Source organism: Lampetra planeri, chromosome 40 (assembly GCF_965212315.1).
Source record: "Lampetra planeri chromosome 40, kcLamPlan1.2.h2, whole genome shotgun sequence".
Taxonomy (NCBI): Eukaryota; Metazoa; Chordata; class Hyperoartia; order Petromyzontiformes; family Petromyzontidae; genus Lampetra; species Lampetra planeri.
This window is the reverse complement of record NC_136146.1, coordinates 5,270,806-5,293,560: the sequence shown is the minus strand read 5'-3', so window position 1 is coordinate 5,293,560 and position 22,755 is coordinate 5,270,806. Positions and strand designations below refer to the sequence as shown.

The following is a 22,755-nucleotide window of genomic DNA, read 5'->3' as shown; positions in this document are numbered from 1 at the left end:
TACATCAAATATCGTTGTTTATTAAAAATATACACGGTCATTTTAACACGTAGCTCTTTCGTGACCAATATCATCCATAATTCAGGTTTTTTGAGTTAGATCGCGGAAATATAAAAATGTGTCGTTCAGCCGGCCACTACCCGACACAGCCAATTAATAAGGGTTGTCATGTAAAGGCCTCTACAAGGAATGAAACAGATGGACTTCTCCACAAATCTGGCTGTCGCCTGATGAAGCTAGCTGCCACGTTGTTTACGTGACAACCCTTACTAATTGGCTGTGTCGGGTGGTGGCGGGTTTAACGACACAATTATATATTTATGCGATCTAACCCAAAGCACCTCTATTATGGAAAATACACGGTGCACGCGTTGCGAGGTGTCCACGCGTCGCGAGGTGTCCACGCGTCGCGAGGTGTCCACGCGTCGCGAGGTGTCCACGCGTCGCGAGGTGTCCACGCGTCGCGAGGTGTCCACGCGTCGCGAGGTGTCCACCCCGTGTCCACCCCATGTCCACCCCGTGTCCATCCCGTGTCCACCCCGTGTCCTCCCACGGCGCCCCCCATGCCGGCTACTTAGCAGTGCCAGGCTTGGTGCGACTCTTGCGAATGGCGTCCTTGTGCTTCTTGCGGTAATCCTGCAGCAGAGAGAGCATGGGGGGCGACAGAAGGGAGGGCACAGAGCGTTTGTGTCGTGGTTTTGCTCCTCCGTTGAAGGAGCGCAGACTACAGTGGACAACCCATGTGAGACTTGGTTGTCCACAAAGTTCAAATCCTCCAAACCAGGATTTGAATTTGTTAGCCGCTCACTCCGCTGCTGCCGAGCCAGCTGGTCAGATAACCTTGCATTTTACACCGCTCACGGGGCGTCACGCACGGAGGTCACGGTTCAAGGGGTCACAGGTCAGACCCGAGAGCCTTTGGCTGGGTTAGGGGTGAGGGTCAGGAGGCGATGTGGCTCTGGTGAGCGCTCACCTGTCTGAGGTTGGCTCGCATCTCCTCCCAGCCGTCCCTCACTTGCTCCATCGCCTCGCTCCGACAGAACGACTGCGGGCCTTCTGCATGCACACAAAGACAAAGATCCCCCCTATAGCCTTGAGAGACTTTCGGAAAAGTGCTGCGAGTGAGCACCGATGGAAGGTTGGCACGGTGCCACGAGAGGGTGGTGTGGACAGCGCCAGGCCCCGGCCGCCTTTGTCTCCCCAGTGCTGATGTTTAAACACTGCACCAGGTACTGATTTGAGGCCGAGTTGATCCAAGGGAGGCACAGGGCCAGTTGAGATGACCGTAACTAACGTTGGTCGTGAGCGGGAATCGAACTTGGGTCGTCGGGTTCAGTGCAGTGCGCAAACTACCTTACCTCGTAGGTTTGAGGTGAGCGTCATGAGGGCGAGCGTGAGAGGCGAATGTGGTGAGGGGTGAGTGTGATTAACATCAGCGTATAAGACGTGGGTGTGGTGAGGGTGAGTGTGGTATTGCCAAGGGGGAGCGAGTGTTGTGCACCCCTCACCCGTGAGCCTTGCGTCGTCCTTCGTGAAGAAGAAACATTTGAGTCCTGATGCAGTCGAGAGAGACCTGGGGGAGACACGGCGAGACACGGTGAGACACGGCGAGAGACGAGGCGAGACACGGTGAGACACGGTGAGACACGGTGAGACACGGGGAGACACGGTGAGACACGGGGAGACACGGGGAGACACGGCGAGACACGGGGAGACATGGTGAGACACGGCGGGACACGGTGAGACACGGCGAGAGACGAGGCGAGACACGGTGAGACACGGGGAGACACGGTGAGACACGGGGAGACACGGGGAGACACGGCGAAACACGGCGAGACACGGGGAGACATGGTGAGATACGGCGGGACACGGTGAGACACGGCGAGAGACGAAGCGAGACACGGTGAGACACGGTGAGACACGGGGAGACACGGCGAGACACACAGACGCAAGGCGCTCGCTCACCGCGTTACCCTACACCACCGAGCCGGGTTGTGCCGAGTGAATAAATGAGGAGCAACACGACGCCCGCACTTCACTACATTCCACCGTACCCGAGCTTCCCTGCCCCCTCCACCTCCTTTTCTTCCTCCACCTCGTCCTGCTCCTCCTCTTCCGAGCTGCTGTCGTGGAAACTCCCATCCGGTTGAAACGGAACCGACTTCCGGTCTCCTGGCAACGGAGAGGCGCAAGTCGGTGGGCAAGCCAGCGAGAGGCGTTGGGGTCAGTGGGCGAGTGAGCGGGCGAGTGCGTGGGGGCGAGTGAGCGGGCGAGTCCGTGGGGGCGAGTGAGCGGGCGAGTGCGTGGGGGCGAGTGAGCGGGCGAGTGCGTGGGAGCGAGTGAGCGGGCGAGTGCGTGGGGGCGAGTGCGTGGGGGCGAGTGAGCGGGCGAGTGCGTGGGGTCGAGTGAGCGGGCGAGTGAGCGGGCGAGCGCGTGGGGTCGAGTGAGCGGGCGAGTGAGCGGGCGAGTGCGTGGGGGCGAGTGAGCGGGCGAGTGAGCGGGCGAGCGCGTGGGGTCGAGTGAGTGGGCGAGTGAGCGGGCGAGTGCGTGGGGGCGAGTGAGCGGGCGAGTGAGCGGTGCGAGCGCGTGGGGTCGAGTGAGCGGGCGAGTGAGCGGGCGAGTGAGCGGGCGAGTGCGTGGGGGGCGAGTGAGCGGGCGAGTGAGCGGGCGAGCGCGTGGGGTCGAGTGAGCGGGCGAGTGAGCGGGCGAGCGCGTGGGGTCGAGTGAGCGGGCGAGTGAGCGGGCGAGTGCGTGGGGGCGAGTGAGCGGGCGAGTGAGCGGGCGAGCGCGTGGGGTCGAGTGAGCGGGCGAGTGAGCGGGCGAGCGCGTGGGGTCGAGTGAGCGGGCGAGTGAGTGGGCGAGTGCGTGGGGGCGAGTGAGCGGGCGAGCAGGCGTACCGGCCGGAACGAGTTCCCGAGCTCCCTCCGGAACGGAGAAGCAGAAGGAAAAGCCGCCCTGCTCCCGAGCCTCCGTTGATCCGGAGCCCCCCGAGAGGAATTCAAACGCAAACTGGGTTGGGGGGGGGCCCTCGTCCACGGCCCCCTTCTCCTCCCGCTTCTCCTCCTGCCCCCCGCCAAACAGCTGCTTGAGGTCGGAGGTCACGTGGTAGTAGGTGTCTGCGGAGACCGGCGGCCCCCACCTCTCCTCCTCGCGGCGCTGCCTCCGCTCTGCCTTGCTGCTCGCACACCACAGACAAAGATCCCCCGCGTAGCCTTTAACCGACTGGTGGGGCAAGTGCTATTAGCGAGCACCTATGAAGGCCGGCATGCCACACATGAGGGTCGTTGTGGCCAGAATCACTTTCGGCCTCCTTTGTCTCTCCAGTGCTGATGTTTACACATGCACCAGGCACTCATTCAAGGCCGAGTCGACGTGAGTGCGTGTGTGCGTGCACGTACATACGTGTACGTGCGTGTGTGTACGTGCGTGCGTGTACGTGCGTGTGTGTACGTGCATACGTGTGTGTACGTGCGTACGTGTCTGTATGCGTGTACATATATACGTGTGTGTGTGTGTGTGAGCGTGTGTGTGTACCGAAATACGTGTGTGTGGGCGTGTGTGTGCTGTGTGTGTGTGCGTGCGTGCGCTGTGTGTGCTGTGTGTGAGTGCGTGTGCGCGCGCGTGTGTGCTGTGTGTGAGCGCGTGCGTGCTGTGTGTGCTGTGTGTGTGCTGTGTGTGTGTGCGTGTGTGCGTGTGTGTGTGTGCTGTGTGTGAGCGCGTGCGTGCTGTGTGTGCTGTGTGTGTGTGCGTGTGTGCGTGTGTGTGCGTGTGTGTGCTGTGTGTGTGTGCGTGTGTGTGCGTGTGCGGTGGCCACCTGAGGGTGGTGCGCTTGGCCCCCTTTGGCTGCTGCTGGGAGGCGGCTGGGGGCACGGCCCCCTTCCCGAGCCCCCCACTCTTGGGCTGCTTCAGCTGCGAGCCCCCTGGTGTCTCCACACCTGACGCGCACACAGAACCAGAATCTTCATTTCAACTTACGAGGAATCTCATGAGCCATGAAGCTCTTTTCCACAGATGTCGAGTAGGGGCGGGTCAGTAACACACATGCAGACGCACGCACACGCGCACACACACAGACGCACGCATGCACACACGCACACTCACACACACACGCACGCACACACACACACACACACGCACGCACATTCACACACTCGCAGACGCACGCACACATACGCACACACTCACACCCACACCCACCCACACTCACACACACATGCAGACACACGCACACAAACGCACGTGCACACATTCACACACGCACACACTGTGGCAGGGTGATGGTGTCAATGATGAAACCGCCATAAACACGGGGTGAGCAATGGAGAGAGGGAAGGAGTGGGAGAGAGGTGAGCGAGGGGGTGAGGGAACGACCGAGGGAAGGAATGAGCAGAGGGGTGGTGAGTGAGGAGGTTGGGGAACGAGCGAGAGGAGAGCGAGGAAAGGAATTAAAAAAGGGGGCAAGGAGGGAGTGAGGGGTGGGGAACAAGTGAGCGAGGGACGAGGGGTGAGCAAGAGGGACGAGGGGTGAGCGCGGTGAGGAAGGAGTGGGCGGTCATCCTCACCGTCACCGCCCCCCTGCGGCCCCTCGTCGTTGTCGTCGTCTTCAAACCTCCCGTCCAGACGGAAGCGCTCGTCCTCTCCAAACCCGGTCTGCGGGGTGAGGAGGCGACAGCGGCACTTGGTGAGGTGGTCAACGGGAGAGGAGGTGAGGGGTGAGGTGGTGAACGAGAGAGGAGGCGAGGTGAGGAAGAGGTGAGCGTGTGAGGAGGTTAGAGAATAAAGGGGGTGAGCGGAGGAGGTGACAGGGTGAGGTGAGCAATGAGGGAGCAGGTGAGGGGGTGAGGAGGTTAGAGGATGAGGGGGATGAGCAGGGGAAGAGGTGAGGGGGTGTTACCTTGACGACACGACCCGGCCTTGCCATGGCCGCCTCTTCCTGCCCCTCCTCCTCCTGGGGTCGCGACCCCGCGAACTCCTTGTGATCCCTCTCCTCGACCTCATCCTTTGCTTGCTTCCTCTTCTTTTTCTTCTTGGTTTTGTGACACACGCTCTCCACCTCCACCTCCTCCTCCACCTCCTCCTCCACCTCCTCCTCCACCTCCTCCTCCACCTCCTCCTCCTCCACCTCCTCCTCCACCTCCTCCTCCACCTCCTCCTCCACCTCCTCCACCTCCTCCTCCACCTCCTCCTCGTCCTCCACCTCCTCCTCCTCCTCCTCTTCTTTCTTCTTTTTCTTCTTTGTTTTGCTGTTGATTTTGCAATACAAAGCGTTCTCCTCCACCTCCTCCTCCTCTTCCTCCTCCACCACCTCCTTCTCTACCTTCTTCCTCTTCTTGCTTTTAGATTTGCGACACAAAACCTCCTCCTCCTGCTTCTCCTCCTGCACATCCTCCTCCTCGTCGCCCGCTCCCCGGCCGCTCTCATCTTCATCTCCCGGTGCCGGGCGAGCGGGCGACCCGGCCGGTCCAATCTCCCGAGGTCCCCCTCCTCTGCCACCGCCGCCGTCCCGAGTGTCTGCGAACAGCCAGCGCGTGCCGAGGAACAGGGGCGGCCGAGAGCTGTGCCGTCCCTCCTCGTCACGCACCTCGTCAACGTCCCTGTCCACAGAATCACGTTTCAGTTTTTTTTTGCTGCTACTGCGGGTGGTGGAACTTCCTCCCGGAGTCGGCGCTCCACGCTTTGGCTCTGGCTCCGCCACTCGGGGTTCACGCTCCGGGCCGTTGAGTTTGTTGCGGTCGCTGGGGTCGTCGTCACGGTCGCTGGGGTCGTCGTCGGGGCCACCCCCCTGAGACCCCGAGACGGCCGCGCGGAGGTCGTCAAGGCTCATCTCGAGGCGGTAGCAGCCCTGCATCATTTTCGCATACTCCTCATCCTCCTCCTCATCCTCCTCATCCTCCTCATGATCATCATCCTCCTCCTCCGCTAACTCCTTGCTGCAATGTGGGCAACTCTTCCCAACGCGTTTCCGCTTCTTCCCCTCCGCTCCGGCAGTGCCTGGAGTAGCTCCGCGTTTCGGGGTCGGCCGGGGTAACGCGGCAGCCCGCGCTTCCCCGGTCGCCACGGCGACAACATCACGTTCCGTCGCCCGCGGCAACCGTACAAAACCGCCCTCCTCGCCGTCGGAATCGTCGCCGTCGCTCGCGTCGCCGGCGCGGGGCCGCGAGGGCACAAACCCGACGGGCACCACCTCCAGCTCCTGGTCGCCGTCGTCACGCAGGCGGCGCTGCCGCGGCCGCTCCTCCGCCTGCGCCGCCGCCTCCACCATGCGCGCCAGCTCCTCTCCCGAGTCCGCCTCGTCGGATTCGGCGCCGTTGCCACGGGCGCCGGCGCCGCCGCGGTTGTTGCGCGACGCCGACTTCGGTGTCGCCGCGGCGTCGCGTCGGGCAGCGGGCGGCCGTTCTGGCCGCTTCGTCTTTTTCTTCTTCTTCTTCTCGTCGTCGCCGTCGCGGTCATCGTGGAGCTGCCAGGTGAGCTGGCTCACCGGCGTGGGGGGGGCGTCAGCTTCCGGCGCCGCCAGGCGCTTGAGGTTGTGGCAGAATTTGGACGGGTCGTACCGGATGACGTGAGCACGGAGGAGTCAAGGGCGGAACGGCTTGGCCACGGTCCCAAACCCGGACCGCAAACCCTATCCGCTAACCCTCACCCCAACCACTAACACTGACCACTTAACCCTAACCGTTTACCGTAACCGTGAACCCTAACCACTAACCCTAACCGCTAACCCTAATTGCTAATGCTAACCCTAACCACAAACCACGCTGGCAAAGCAGGGGTTTTGGGCAGAGAAATCCACACTGACCAACAACTCCCGTGACGGACACGGCATGTGGAGGCCTTCATCTAGCAGCAGATGATAAATGGATGTAAGCTACGAGTAGCTTTTAAAGAGACATCTAGGGACACAGTGACACACATAGACACAGTGACACACAGACACAGTGACACACAGACACAGTGACATGCAGAAACACAGTGACATGCAGAGATAGTCTATGGGTATCTGTGCGAGTCTATGTGCGAGTCTATGGGTCTCTGTGTGAGTACATGTGTCTCGGTGTGATTCTGTGGGTCTCTGCGAGTCTCTTGGTTCTGAATGGTGGCATTAGAGCGATTCACCAGCTGACAGCCAGCGCCATTGCATGGCTAGAAAGCTGAGACATTGCGGTATGTGCAGCTGTTTCAGCTGCTCATATCTGCAATGTTCAACATGGATACAAGACAGGACGCAAGGACACACTCAGAGACAGAAGGAGACACACGGAGACACTTGGAGACACACATCGGCATTCAGAGAAACAAGGAGACACCAAGAGACACTCGGAGACAAACACACACGGTAAGAGATACACTGGAAGACGGAAGATACACAAACACACCAAGAGACACTTGGAGACAGGAGACACACAGAGACACCTGGAGACACACAGAGACACGTGAAGACACACAGAGACATGTGGAGACACACAGAGACACGTGGAGACACAGGTCTCCGGTCGTCGACGCAGTGAAGGATATTTTCTTTTTGTCTTTTCTTCTCACCTTCACGATGGGCAGCACTCTCCCAAACTTGCTCACCACCCAGTCCTGGAACCAACCACCCAACCACACAAACCACACACAGTCACTAAACAAGACCAACCACACACACTCAGTCACTCAACCACACTCACAGTCACCCAACCACACACACTCACCCAACGGTAAGCGAGGGTTGAGCGAGCAAGCGAGGGAGTGAGCGACGGGTGAGCGAGTGGGTAAGCGAGGGTTGAGCGAGCGAGGGAGTGAGCGACGGGTGAGCGAGTGGGTAAACGAGGTTGAGCGAGCGAGGGAGTGAGAGGCGGGTGAGCGAGTGGGTAAGCGAGGGTTGAGCGAGCGAGGGAGTGAGAGGCGGGTGAGCGAGTGGGTAAACGAGGTTGAGCGAGCGAGGGAGTGAGTGACGGGTGAGCGAGTGGGTAAGCGAGGTTGAGCGAGCGAGGGAGTGAGAGGCGGGTGAGCGAGTGGGTAAACGAGGTTGAGCGAGCGAGGGAGTGAGAGGCGGGTGAGCGAGTGGGTAAACGAGGTTGAGCGAGCGAGGGAGTGAGAGGCGGGTGAGCGAGTGGGTAAACGAGGTTGAGCGAGCGAGGGAGTGAGTGACGGGTGAGCGAGTGGGTAAACGAGGTTGAGCGAGCGAGGGAGTGAGTGACGGGTGAGCGAGTGGGTAAGCGAGGGTTGAGCGAGCGAGGGAGTGAGCGACGGGTGAGCGAGTGGGTAAGCGAGGGTTGAGCGAGCGAGGGAGTGAGCGACGGGTGAGCGAGTGGGTAAGCGAGGGTTGAGCGAGCGAGGGAGTGAGCGACGGGTGAGCGAGTGGGTAAGCGAGGGTTGAGCGAGCGAGGGAGTGAGAGGCGGGTGAGCGAGTGGGTAAACGAGGGTTGAGCGAGCCAGTGAGCGAGCGAGGGGTTGACGGACGTGGAGAGCGATAGGGCGAGCGAGCTGGCGCCGTACCGGAACCCCCGGCACCTCGGTGCCCGGGACGACACCGCGCATGTGGAAGTTGGCGGCGCCGGCGGCGTTGAGCGCCACCAGGAGGGGAGGGTTCACTGGGCCCCCACCCCCCGCGGCCCCCACCTCCTCCTCCTTCGCCACCGCGCGTTCCGCTCGCTCCTTCTCCAGCCTGAGGGAAGGGGGGGGGGTGTGAGGAGTAGACGATGCAGGTGGGCACTCAGGAGACCAGGATAGTCTCACTTGCACGAGTGACCCAAGTCATCAACATGACCGGTCCTGCGCCTCCCCTATGCGTGGATGTATGTTGAAATTATTTCGCAGCGTACGCAGCCAAACCGTGCTAATCGGAGGTGCGCTAGTCCTATCGCGCCGCGTAAACTTTAACACTGGCGAGATAAAGAAGGTGGCCGGGCATGGTGCCGGCCATCCACCCCCACTCGTGTACTGTACCGGTCTTCGTAGGTGCTCGCAAATGGGACTTGCCCCAACAGTCTGTTAAGGCTACACAGAGCATATTTATCTTTGTGTTACCCCGCACCACGTAGATAGTTCAAATGAACGCAGAGCTCCTGTAACACGCAGCCACGCCGCTGGAATGGTTTGAAGTTAACCCGCCGCCACTGCTGATAACAGATTACAGGTCCGGGTTCACGGAGTAATCCGATGACTTGCTCACCGCTGCAGGAAGCTCTCCTTGGCGAGCTCCAGCTGCAGGGTACCCCCTTCCACTTGGTGTGGTTGAGCACCGAGAAGCCTGGAGGAGACACATCCAAGTCACAACCACAACCGCGTTGCGGCTATAACCGCGTCACCACCGCAACCGCATCACAACCATGTCGCAGCCACAACCACATCACAACCACGCCACAACTGCGCCGCAGCACAACTACCACCAGGAGGAGTGAAAACAACACAGAGGCACGACGTGACACAACACATGGCCACACGACGGCACGACACGCAACACACGCGGAAGCACTCGGAGTCACCCTCTTAAAAATAATCGGTGAAGCTTTCTGCGCAAAGCAAGCATAGTAATCATGATTCACTCACACATGTGGTCATAGCCTCGCTCACTCATTCACTCTTCTCACTCCTCGACAACACTCGGCACATTTATCAAGAACGCTTTGAGGATTTAAGGAAAAGCAGACAATATGTGACGTTTCGGGCAACGGCCCTTCTGCAAAGCACTCTCCCTTACACTTCCGAAGCTCGGCGTCACTCGCCTGCAGGTTCACGTAGGCGAACGTCTTGATGGGAGTGCCTGCAACACAAAGACAAAGGTACCCCGTGTAGCCTTAACAGACTGGGGGAGCAAGTGCTGTTAGCGAGCACCTATGACGGCCGGCATGGCACACGAGGCGGTAGCGGGTGTCCATGCCCGGCCGCCTTTGTCTCCCTAGTGGGGATGTTTACGCACCATACCGGATATTCATTTGAGGCCGAGTCCACCAATTGGAGGCCCCAAAACCGGCTCAGATCATCAAGAGCGGGAATGGAAGTCGGGGCGCCGGGCTCACAGCGCAGCGCGCATACCGCCGAGCCATCCCTCCCCAAACACACACTAAGGTCCTCATTCAATACCACCGTCAGCCATGTTCTATGCACTGCTGGATTAAGACCTCCCCAAGCTGTCGCCATCTCTCACGGTCCTGCGATACAACCCAGCGGAGCGCGGGGTTACAAGAGCTGACTTCGCCGCTCCATCTCCGCGGCGGTCAGCTGATGGGAACGTTCCTCCTCTGGCTGGCACTCTGGCGTGAGTCTTGACCACCGGTCGCCATCCCTCCTCCTCGCCGTGACGCGTCCTCCTCACTCGTTCATTTACTCCTCCACCTCACCAACTCACTCACCACCCCTGTCGCCCTTCGCTTCCCCTCAACCCTCTTCCCGCACCTCACGCCTCACCACATTTACCTCGTTATTACCAACAACCCTCCGACTAGACTCCTCACCCTGCCTGCATCACCGTTCTCCTCACTTCATCTCAACCTCAACTCATCGTCTCCTCATCACATCCCTCACCTCCCCATGTCCCAGTCCCTCATCCCTTCACACTTCCACATCCCCCCCTTCACCTTAACCCCCCCTCATTCACCCCCCTCACTAACCCACTCACCCCCCTCACTCCAGCTCACTCTGCCCCCTCACTCACTCACCCCCCACACTCACTACACGTCACTCACCCCCCTCACCCCCCTCACTTACTCACCCCCCACACAGCACTCACTCACCCCCCTCACTCACTCACTCCCCCCCCTCACTCACCCCCCCCCCCCACTCACTCACCCCCTCCCCCCACTCACTCACCCCCCCCCCCACTCACTCACCCCCCCCCCACTCACTCAGCTCCCCCCTCACTCACTCACCCCCCTCACTCACCCCCCTCACTCACTCACCCCCCTCACTCACTCACCCCCCTCACTCACTCACTCACCCCCCTCACTCACTCACCCCCCTCACTCACTCACCCCCCTCACTCACTCACCCCCCTCTCTCACTCACTCACCCCCCTCACATCACTCACTCACTTACTCACTCACCCCCCTCACTCTCACTCACTCACCACCCCCCACACTCACTCACTCACCCCCCTCACTCACTCACTCCCCCCCCTCACTCACTCACTCTCCCCCCCTCACTCACCCCCCCCCCACTCACTCACCCCCCTCACTCACTCACCCCCCTCACTCACTCACCCCCCTCACTCACTCACTCACCCACTCACCCCCCTCACTCACTCACCCCCCTCACTCACTCACCCCCCTCACTCACTCACCCCCCTCTCTCACTCACCCCCCTCTCTCACTCACCCCCCTCACTCACTCACCCCCTCACTCACTCACCCCCCTCACTCACTCACCCCCCTCACTCACTCACCCCCCTCACTCATCCCCCCCCCCCTCACCCACTCACTCACTCATCCCCCTCATTCACCCCCCTCACTCACTCCCCTCACTCACTCACTCACTCACCCCCCTCACTCACTCACCCCCCTCACTCATCCCCCCCCCCTCACCCACTCACTCACTCATCCCCCTCACTCACCCCCCCTCACTCATCCCCCTCACTCACTCCCCTCACTCACTCACCCCCCTCCCTCACCCACTCACTCACTCATCCCCCTCACTCACCCCCCTCACTCACTCACCCCCCTCACTCTCTCACCCCCCTCACTCATCCCCCCCCCCTCACCCACTCACTCACTCATCCCCCTCACTCACCCCCCCCTCACTCATCCCCCTCACTCACTCCCCTCACTCACTCACCCCCCTCCCTCACCCACTCACTCACTCATCCCCCTCACTCACCCCCCTCACTCACTCACCCCCCTCACTCACTCACTCACCCACTCACCCCCCTCACTCACTCACCCCCCTCACTCACTCACCCCCCTCTCTCACTCACCCCCCTCTCTCACTCACCCCCCTCTCTCACTCACCCCCCTCACTCACTCACCCCCCTCACTCACTCACCCCCCTCACTCACTCACCCCCCTCACTCACTCACCCCCCTCACTCATCCCCCCCCCCCTCACCCACTCACTCACTCATCCCCCTCATTCACCCCCCTCACTCACTCCCCTCACTCACTCACTCACCCCCCTCACTCACTCACCCCCCTCACTCATCCCCCCCCCCTCACCCACTCACTCACTCATCCCCCTCACTCACCCCCCCCTCACTCATCCCCCTCACTCACTCCCCTCACTCACTCACCCCCCTCCCTCACCCACTCACTCACTCATCCCCCTCACTCACCCCCCTCACTCACTCACCCCCCTCACTCTCTCACCCCCCTCACTCATCCCCCCCCCCTCACCCACTCACTCACTCATCCCCCTCACTCACCCCCCCCTCACTCATCCCCCTCACTCACTCCCCTCACTCACTCACCCCCCTCCCTCACCCACTCACTCACTCATCCCCCTCACTCACCCCCCTCACTCACTCACCCCCCTCACTCTCTCACTCACCCCCCTCACTCTCTCACCCCCCCCTCACCCGTCTCGTCGCTCCGCGTCTTCACCGCCACGTCCCCCACGGCCCCGAACGCCTCGAAGCGGCGCCGCAGCTCCTCGGGCCGCACGCTCGCCACGAGGCCGCCCACGAACACGCGGCGCGACGTCTCCCCCGGCGTCTCCCGGGCCCCCTCGACGCGGGTCCCCATCTCACCCCTCGATCGCTGATCCCCAGCGGCTCGAGCCGACCACGTGGGGCCAAGACCGGAAGAGGAAGTCACGTGAGGCCCAGACCGGAAGAGGAAGTCACGTGGCCCACGCAGGGCGGCGGGTCACGTGTCACGCCCCGAGTCAGCCTGCAGCCGGCGACTATTGCTGTTGTTATAGTTGTTGTAGTTGTTGTTATAATCCATGCTAAATGTTTATTTCGTTGGGTTATATCGCGGAAGTAGAAATGTGTCGTTAACCCACCACCCGACACAGACAATGAGTAAGGTTTGTCACGTGAACGAAACGTCGAGCCCTTGTTACAGAACAATTCACATTGTGGTCACCCCGTGCCATTATAAATCTCAGCGCTCCTCCTACGAAGCCCCAATCACAAGGGAGAAACACAAACAAAGAGGACACAATGACATTGTGTTGCCGGTATTGGAACGGCTGTGTGTAGTATGGACTTGAAGACTCAATTGCCCTGTACAAGAATTCGGCTAAACCGTACGGGTTGACAGCCATGCAATTAGTCACTAAGCACGCCGGTGTGTCGGAGAGTAAACTCACATTTACTATTTGAGTACCAGTTATAAGTTGTCTTATGGTTGTTGTTGTTTGACTTGCATCCCACTGGGATTTTTGCACACAGCGTTGGTGTACGGTGTTTTTTTTCTGCAATATTTTGCAGTCTTTTCTTGGATTTTCTGTTTGCACTTAGTCACATATTCACTTTAAGATGTTTTTTTGTTCATGTGTTTTTGTTTGTTGCGGTTGCACCCGATTCAAGAGCCGAATGGCTCACAGGGCTATACCTAATAAATGAACTTGAACTTGAGCTCAAGTAACGAATTGGTACTTTACGTGCCAACCCCTCGCTAATTGGCAGTGTCGGTGGTGGCAGGTTCGTGACACATTGACGCGATGTAACGCAACAAAAACCCTTCATGGACAGCAATTTAAGCGGCGTTGATGACAGACGAACCAAACGAGACTGAAACTCGAGTGTCAATTCATCGCAGCCAGGCTCTGGTTGCGAATCATTGCCGGCGAGCCGCCCAGATCTTACAGACAAGAGGACCTTTGTCCCAATTCGGGGATGGCTCTTGTGTTAGTCACGATTCAATATTCTCTTGCAAGAGCGCCCCGTCGTTATTTTGAGTTGCGAAACTACTCCACGACTTGGCGTCCAACTCCGTCCCCCCCCCCCCCCGCATGGTAAAAGGATGCTCGCCTACAAACTTGCTGCCAACTCGTCGGCAGGGATTCAAGCGAGCCCGACCCTGCTGCTTCTGCTGCCGATGATGATGAGACACTTCAATGTTGACACCACTCCCGACTGCTGCTTGCGCTGCTGATGAGTAGGAACCACGCGTGCAGTGGCGGCGATGCTGCTGCTGCTGCTGCAAAAACGACGACGACGCTAACTCTGCACGCCCGCGCGTGGTCTTGAAAGGAAGAGAGAAATAAAGGCGACGCGACGGGCAATGACCCTTTATCATGGCACACACACACACACAGAGAGCACGTGGTGCCAAGTTCACCACCAAGAATCGATTCTTTATTCGCGTCTCTCGCCCGTGATGCGTTGCTTCCCCGTTGCGTTGTCGCGTTCGCGAATGGTGGTGGTGGTGGGGGGGGACTTTGTGTTCGCTCGTGCGCTCCTCGCAGCTGCGCGGGGCACGGAGCTGCGCACGTCGTGAGACTGCTGCGTGCTGCGTGAGACTGCTGCGTGCTGCGTGAGACTGCTGCGTGCTGCGTGAGACTGCTGCGTGAGACTGCTGCTGCTGCGTGAGACTGCTGCGTGCTGCGTGAGACTGCTGCTGCGTGAGACTGCTGCGTGAGACTGCTGCTGCTGCGTAAGACTGCTGCGTGCTGCGGGAGACTGCTGCTGCGTGAGACTGCTGCGTGCTGCGTGAGACTGCTGCGTGCTGCGGGAGACTGCTGCTGCTGCTGCGGGAGACTGCTGCTGCGTGAGACTGCTGCGTGCTGCGTGAGACTGCTGCGTGCTGCGTGAGACTGCTGCTGCGTGAGACTGCTGCGTGCTGCGTGAGACTGCTGCGTGCTGCGGGAGACTGCTGCTGCTGCGGGAGACTGCTGCTGCGTGAGACTGCTGCGTGCTGCGTGAGACTGCTGCGTGCTGCGTGAGACTGCTGCGTGCTGCGTGAGACTGCTGCGTGCTGCGTGAGACTGCTGCGTGCTGCGTGAGACTGCTGCGTGAGACTGCTGCGTGCTGCGTGAGACTGCTGCGTGCTGCGTGAGACCTGCTGCTGCTGCGTGAGACTGCTGCGTGCTGCGTGAGACTGCTGCGTGATGGAGCTGCGTGCTGCGTGAGACTGCTGCGTGCTGCGTGAGACTGCTGCTGCTGCGTGAGACTGCTGCGTGATGGAGCTGCGTGCTGCGTGAGACTGCTGCTGCTGCTGCGTGAGACTGCTGCGTGCTGCGTGAGACTACTGCGTGCTGCGTGAGACTGCTGCTGCTGCGTGAGACTGCTGCGTGATGGAGCTGCGTGCTGCGTGAGACTGCTGCTGCTGCGTGAGACTGCTGCTGCTGCGTGAGACTGCTGCGTGCTGCGTGAGACTGCTGCGTGCTGCGTGAGACTGCTGCTGCTGCGTGAGACTGCTGCTGCTGCGTGAGACTGCTGCGTGCTGCGTGAGACTGCTGCTGCTGCGTGAGACTGCTGCTGCGTGAGACTGCTGCTGCGTGAGACTGCTGCGTGCTGCGTGAGACTGCTGCTGCTGCGTGAGACTGCTGCTGCGGGGATCGCTGGGGCGGTCTGAATCGACGGCTCGTATTGGATCGCCCCGGCGATTCCGTCTCCACGGCGACCGAGTCAACGGCGCGGCCCGGAGGATGCAAACAACGGCGCGAACAACATCAACACTAACAACACTAAACATCAACACTCACAACACTCACAACAACACTCACAACACTCACAACAACACTCACAACACTAAACATCAACACTCACAACACTCACAACACTCACAACACTCACAACAACACTCACAACACTAAACATCAACACTCACAACACTAAACATCAACACTCACAACACTAAACAACAACACTCACAACACTAAACATCAACACTCACAACACTAAACATCAACACTCACAACACTAAACAACAACACTCACAACACTAAACATCAACACTCACAACACTAAACATCAACACTCACAACACTCACAACACTAAACATCAACACTAACAACACTAAACATCAACACTCACAACAACACTCACAACACTAAACATCAACACTCACAACAACACTCACAACACTAAACATCAACACTCACAACACTAAACAACAACACTCACAACACTAAACATCAACACTCACAACACTAAACATCAACACTCACAACACTAAACATCAACACTCACAACACTAAACATCAACACTCACAACACTAAACATCAACACTCACAACACTAAACATCAACACTCAACACTCACAACAATACTCACAACACTAAACATCAACACTCACAACAACACTCACAACACTCACAACACTCACAACAACACTCACAACACTCACAACAATACTCACAACACTCACATCAACACTCACAACACTCACAACACTAAACAAACACTCACAACACTAAAATCAACACTCACAACACTCACAACAACACTCACAACACTAAACATCAACACTCCAACACACACTCACAACAACACTCACAACACTAAACATCAACACTCACAACACTCACAACAACACTCACAACACTCACATCAACACTCACAACACACTCACAACACTCACAACACTAAGCAAACACTCACAACACTAAAAATCAACACTCACAACACTCACAACAACACTCACAACACTCACATCAACACTAACAACACTCACAACAACACTCACAACACTAAACATCAACACTCACAACACTAAACATAAACACTCACAACAACACTCATAACACTAAACATCAACACTCACAACACTCACAACAACACTCACAACACTAAACATCAACACTCACAACACAGACATTAACAAAACTCACATTAGCACCACTAACAACAAAATTAACAACGCAAACATTAAAAGCAAGAATATTAACAACACGAACACAAGACATTAACAGCACTCACAACAGCACAGACATTAGCAACACTAACAGCAACAAAGCGGACATTAACAGCACGGACAACAACACCACGAACGTCGACAACAACACGGACACAACACAGACATGACGTCACGGCTGGCGGAGGAGATGGCGCTGAACCAACAGCACGAGGAGATGTAAGGGTCAACGTGACCTCACCACTTCACCACCGTCACCTCACCATCACCCCTTGACCTCATACTGCCGTGACCTCACCTTGACCCCCCCGTTACCTCACCCCCATCACCTCACCGTCACCCCCCCAGCTCACCCTCACCCCCCCCCCCCCAACCTCACCCTCACTCCCCCCCCACCTCACCCTCACTCCCCACCCCGTGACCTCACCATCACCCCCCCCAACCTCACCCTCACTCCCCCTCACCATCACCCCCCCCACCCCAACCTCCCCCTCACTCCCCATCACCCCCCCTCAACCTCACCCTCACTCCCCATCACCCCCCCCCCCTCCAACCTCACTCCCCCTCACCATCACCCCCCCCCCACAACCTCACCCTCACTCACCATCACCCCCCCCCAACCTCACCCTCACTCCCCCTCACCATCACCCCCCCCACAACCTCACCCTCACTCCCCCTCACCATCACCCCCCCCCCAACCTCACCCTCACTCCCCCTCACCATCACCCCCCCCCACAACCTCACCCTCACTCACCATCACCCCCCCCCCAACCTCACCCTCACTCCCCCTCACCATCACCCCCCCCCACAACCTCACTCACCATCACCCCCCCCCAACCTCACCCTCACTCCCCCTCACCATCACCCCCCCCCCAACCTCACCTCACTCCCCCTCACCATCACCCCCCCCACAACCTCACCCTCACTCACCATCACCCCCCCCCCAACCTCACCCTCACTCCCCCTCACCATCACCCCCCCCACAACCTCACCCTCACTCACCATCACCCCCCCCCCAACCTCACCCTCACTCCCCCTCACCATCACCCCCCCCACAACCTCACCCTCACTCACCATCACCCCCCCCACAACCTCACCCTCACTCCCCCTCACCATCACCCCCCCCACAACCTCACCCTCACTCACCATCACACCCCCCCCCCCAACCTCACCATCACTCCCCCTCACCATCACCCCCCCCACAACCTCACCCTCACTCCCCCTCACCATCACCCCCCCCCCCAACCTCACCCTCACTCCCCCTCACCATCACCCCCCCCACAACCTCACCCTCACTCACCATCACCCCCCCCCCCCAACCTCACCCTCACTCCCCCTCACCATCACCCCCCCCCACAACCTCACCCTCACTCACCATCACCCCCCCCCAACCTCACCCTCACTCCCCCTCACCATCACCCCCCCCACAACCTCACCCTCACTCACCATCACCCCCCCCCAACCTCACCCTCACTCCCCCTCACCATCACCCCCCCCACAACCTCACCCTCACTCACCATCACCCCCCCCCAACCTCACCCTCACTCCCCCTCACCATCACCCCCCCCCACAACCTCACCCTCACTCACCATCACCCCCCCCCCAACCTCACCCTCACTCCCCCTCACCATCACCCCCCCCACAACCTCACCCTCACTCACCATCACCCCCCCCCCCAACCTCACCCTCACTCCCCCTCACCATCACCCCCCCCACAACCTCACCCTCACTCACCATCACCCCCCCCACAACCTCACCCTCACTCCCCCTCACCATCACCCCCCCCACAACCTCACCCTCACTCCCCCTCACCATCACCCCCCCCCCCCAACCTCACCCTCACTCCCCCTCACCATCACCCCCCCCACAACCTCACCCTCACTCACCATCACCCCCCCCCAACCTCACCCTCACTCCCCCTCACCATCACCCCCCCCCCACAACCTCACCCTCACTCACCATCACCCCCCCCCCCAACCTCACCCTCACTCCCCCTCACCATCACCCCCCCCCACAACCTCACCCTCACTCACCATCACCCCCCCCCCAACCTCACCCTCACTCCCCCTCACCATCACCCCCCCCACAACCTCACCCTCACTCACCATCACCCCCCCCCAACCTCACCCTCACTCCCCCTCACCATCACCCCCCCCACAACCTCACCCTCACTCACCATCACCCCCCCCCCAACCTCACCCTCACTCCCCCTCACCATCACCCCCCCCACAACCTCACCCTCACTCACCATCACCCCCCCCACAACCTCACCCTCACTCCCCCTCACCATCACCCCCCCCACAACCTCACCCTCACTCCCCCTCACCCCCCCACCTCACTCCCTACCTCGTGACCTCACCATCACCCCCCCCCCTCAACATCACTCCCCCTGACCTCATCCTCACGCCCCGTGACCTCACCCCTATGACCTCACCCCTATGACCTCACCCCCCCCCCCCCCGCGTGACCAGCCTGGCGCGCCGGGCGGTGGCGCTGAGGGCCGCGGAGCGCCTCTCCGACTCGCGCGCCGAGGGCCTCCCCCGCGCCCTCGAGGCGGCCGAGGCGGCGGCGGCCAAGAGGTGCGCCATGCTGCAGGTGGGACGCGCTCGTGCCAGGCTGGGTGCACCTTGAGGCGACGTGAAGTGTGGAAGGATCTGGCTGCTGGCAGGAGGTCACGGGACAGGCCCAGGTGCCATGGGTTGATCGAGATGACTGGCAGATGCCGCACCTGTGCCAACTCGCTGTGCTTTAGCCGCGCGGCGCTCTGCTCGTTGTTGTGAGCGTCACTCAACTGCCCTCCGTTGATACTGAATGGCGATTGCCTCCAATCGACCAGTAGCCTCCTTCACGAGCCTCCCTCCACAGAGGCCGATCTTGACACCGCTGGTACCGGTCTTTGACAAGTCCACCCAGCTCCACGTCCTCCTGTACCACATCACTCCGTCTCTTCTCTAGCCCGTGCCGCGCCCGTTTAGCCCCCTCGATCCGGCCGAGCAGCAGCTGCTTGGGGATCCGGCCGCTGGGCGTGTGGGCGACATGACCCAGCCTCCTCGCCTGCAAGGAGCTCATCAATGGGACCGTGTCCAGATCTCTCACAAAGCTGCGAGCCGCTCACACAATCCAGTCTGGTTAAATCCGGGATGGATGGTAGGCAGGCGAGCCTGAATGTTGAGAAACGGCACGGGTGTTACTTTAAAGGGCTCCACGTTTCACAAATAATAATGGAGGAAATAACCGTGGCCGAGAAGACCAGGGGAAGCTTCGTACGGAGCGACAGGCCAGGTAACGGCCAGGTAACGGCCAGGTAACGAGCACGCAGCGTGACGGCGCCAACGAGACCTCCGCCGCTGAGCGTGGCCACAAGCACCCTTCCCAGGTACAAAGAGCTCTCTCCACTCTCCCCACGACTGCCCCGTCACTCGGGGGGAGTGGAGGCGGGAGTGTTTTATGACATAAAACACCTCGGTAGGTAGGCACTTTTTTGTTGTGGTGGAGCCCCCCCCCCCCCCACGTCTTTGTAGCACGCGCTCCAGGCTCAGCGGTGGAGTCTCCTCCACCTTGCCCCGTGTTCTCCGAGTTGAAGGGTTTCCCCTCTCCCAAGACCTCACAGAAATGCTCAGCAAACCTATTTCTGGAGGTCGTATGGAATCACACCATTCTTACTCTGAAGAATGGCAATAGGTGTGGTGCTGCAAGTTACCTTGTTGATGGAATTAAGAGAGTGATTTGTGGATGTGCTCCTAAAGCTACACACACAAATACCGCCAGACACAGCGACACCGCACACACAGCCAGACACACACACAGCTACACCACACACACACAGCCAGACACAGGTACACCACACACACAGCTACACCCACACACAGCCAGACACAGCTACACCACACACACAGCTACACCCACACACAGCCAGACACAGCTACACCACACACACAGCTACACACACACAGCCAGACACAGCGACACCACACACACAACTACACCACACACACAGCTACACCACACACATACCGCCAGACACAGCGACACCACACACACACAGCTACACCACACACACTGCCAGACACAGCTACACACACATACCGCCAGACACACAGCTACACACACATATCGCCAGACACAGCTACACCACACACATACCGCTAAACACAGCTCCACCACACACACAGCTACACCACACACACACAGCCAGACATAGCTACACACATACACAGCTACACACACAGCCAGACACAGCTACACCACACACACACACACCGCCAGACACAGCTACACCACACACACACAGCTCGCTAAACACAGCTACACCACACACACTGCCAGTCCCAATCGGTCACTGCCCTCCTGTCCTTTAGGCTGTGGACGCAGCAGAGCATCGTCTGAAGACACGTATTGACGCTTCGTCCCGCGCAGACATCCTCACCCAGCAGGTGAGCGAGTGAGTGCGAGGTGAGGAGGGGTCCTGCAGGTGAGGAGGGGTCCTGCAGGTGAGGGTGAGGTGAGGAGGGGTCCTCCAGGTAAGGGTGAGGAGTACTGCGGGTAATGGTGAGCCCGTGGCGAAATTTACCCGTGTTACACTTCCCTCTGTCCGACTGTGAACTCTTCCCTCGAGTTTGTTATTGGTCGTGGATATGGCCGCGTGATTGGCATTTCAGAGCTGTGTGTGTGTATGCTCACATTGGGCCGCGGCATTGAATTGGCTTTACTCGATGTGCGGTGGACTTGCTTCGATGCCTCCAGTGCATTTTCAGAGTTCACAGTGGCTCAGTGCTGTGTGGGCCATGGTCTGATGGGTGCTGTCGCTTGCTGGCCGCCACTTTGACATTTTCGTCCTGTGCTCAGCAACTGTGTTAACGCAAAAAATCTACGTACGTACGTGTGTGCACGTGTGTGTACGTGTGTGTGCACGTGTGTACGTGTGTGTGTGTACGTGTGTCTGCACGTGTGTGTACGTGTGCGCGTGTGTACATGTGTGTGTACGTGTGTCTGCACGTGTGTGTGTGTACGCGTGTCTGCACGTGTGTGTGTGTACGCGTGTCTGCACGTGTGTGTGTGTACGTGTGTGTACGTACGTGCGTGTTGCAGTACACAGGGGAGCGGTTGTGTGTTGGTTCGTGCACCGCGCCACGAACCTGGCGACCCGAGTTATATTCCCGCTCACAGCCATCATCGGTGACAAATATCTGACCCGGTCCCGAGCCTCCTCTAGGTCAACTCAGTCTTAACCGAGTACCTAGTGTGTCAACATCAGCACTGGGGAGACGAAGATGGTCGGGCGTGGTGATTGGCCACTAACCCCCGTCGCGGTGCTGTGCCGGCCTTAACAGGTGCTGACTGACAGCACTTGCCCCAACAGCACGTTAGAGGCTATATGGGGGGTCTCTGTCTGTGTCGCAGTGCAGGTACTGGGCGTCGGTGGAGCGCCTCCTGCCGGACTGGGAAGGCGTCCTGCACAGCCCCGACGAGGCCTCCACTCGGGCTGAGGGCGATGCCCCCCCCGCCCCACAGGGCAACGCTTGACCCCCCCCCCCACCAACCACAACAATAAACACAAACACTTCGTGTACATTTGGCATTCGCGACATTCTGATAGCACGAAGGCGATCCACAAGCGCGCCGTGTTCCACAGACGAATAGTCTGCACTCGGCATCAGCGACGTGCGATTTTCCCCAATGAAATCATTTGCAGGTAAATCAGTAAATAAACGTGGCAATTTACTTCCAACTGAGTACTCTGGATAGTATCCACAGGCCGTCGGTTAGATCTCCCAGCGTGGCAGTCGAAACTGTGATCACGTTTCTCAACTCACACCCCGCCGCCTCTGTTCCAGCCAGCAGCTTAAATAGCGACCCCACTGCGGGTGGTGGCTCGGCAGGCAGGTCACGCATGCTGGGGTCAAGTGTGGACGATTCCCATCTCCCTCTTCCCAGATGTCCTGCCAAGTGTGGACAAGTCGGCCAGATGCCGTCAAGGGCAGACCTCGAGTGCCCCTTCTGGTGGCAGCCGCTTGCACGAGCGGGCAATGCAGTCACAGTG

General features: G+C 59.4%; 2 protein-coding genes across 2 annotated transcripts; one reads left to right on the top strand and one right to left on the bottom strand.

Annotated features, from left to right (window-relative positions):
* NOL8 (nucleolar protein 8) lies at positions 1 to 12,727 on the bottom strand. Its single transcript, XM_078612861.1, is given in 15 exon segments — positions 1 to 636; positions 974 to 1,056; positions 1,509 to 1,573; positions 2,055 to 2,172; positions 2,898 to 3,175; positions 3,815 to 3,935; positions 4,563 to 4,650; positions 4,895 to 5,086; positions 5,210 to 6,559; positions 7,513 to 7,581; positions 8,479 to 8,647; positions 9,155 to 9,203; positions 9,206 to 9,232; positions 9,683 to 9,745; positions 12,486 to 12,727. Coding segments are annotated over 15 exon segments (2,904 nt in total). The 5' UTR covers positions 12,652 to 12,727; the 3' UTR covers positions 1 to 570.
* Positions 12,728 to 15,407: 2,680 nt separating this feature from the next.
* CEP15 (centrosomal protein 15) lies at positions 15,408 to 22,443 on the top strand. Its single transcript, XM_078613001.1, has 4 exons — positions 15,408 to 16,934; positions 19,187 to 19,310; positions 21,074 to 21,148; positions 22,116 to 22,443. The coding sequence occupies exons 1-4, from the start codon at positions 16,882 to 16,884 to the stop codon at positions 22,236 to 22,238; spliced, it is 375 nt and encodes a 124-aa protein (XP_078469127.1). The 5' UTR covers positions 15,408 to 16,881; the 3' UTR covers positions 22,239 to 22,443.
* Positions 22,444 to 22,755: the final 312 nt, after the last annotated feature.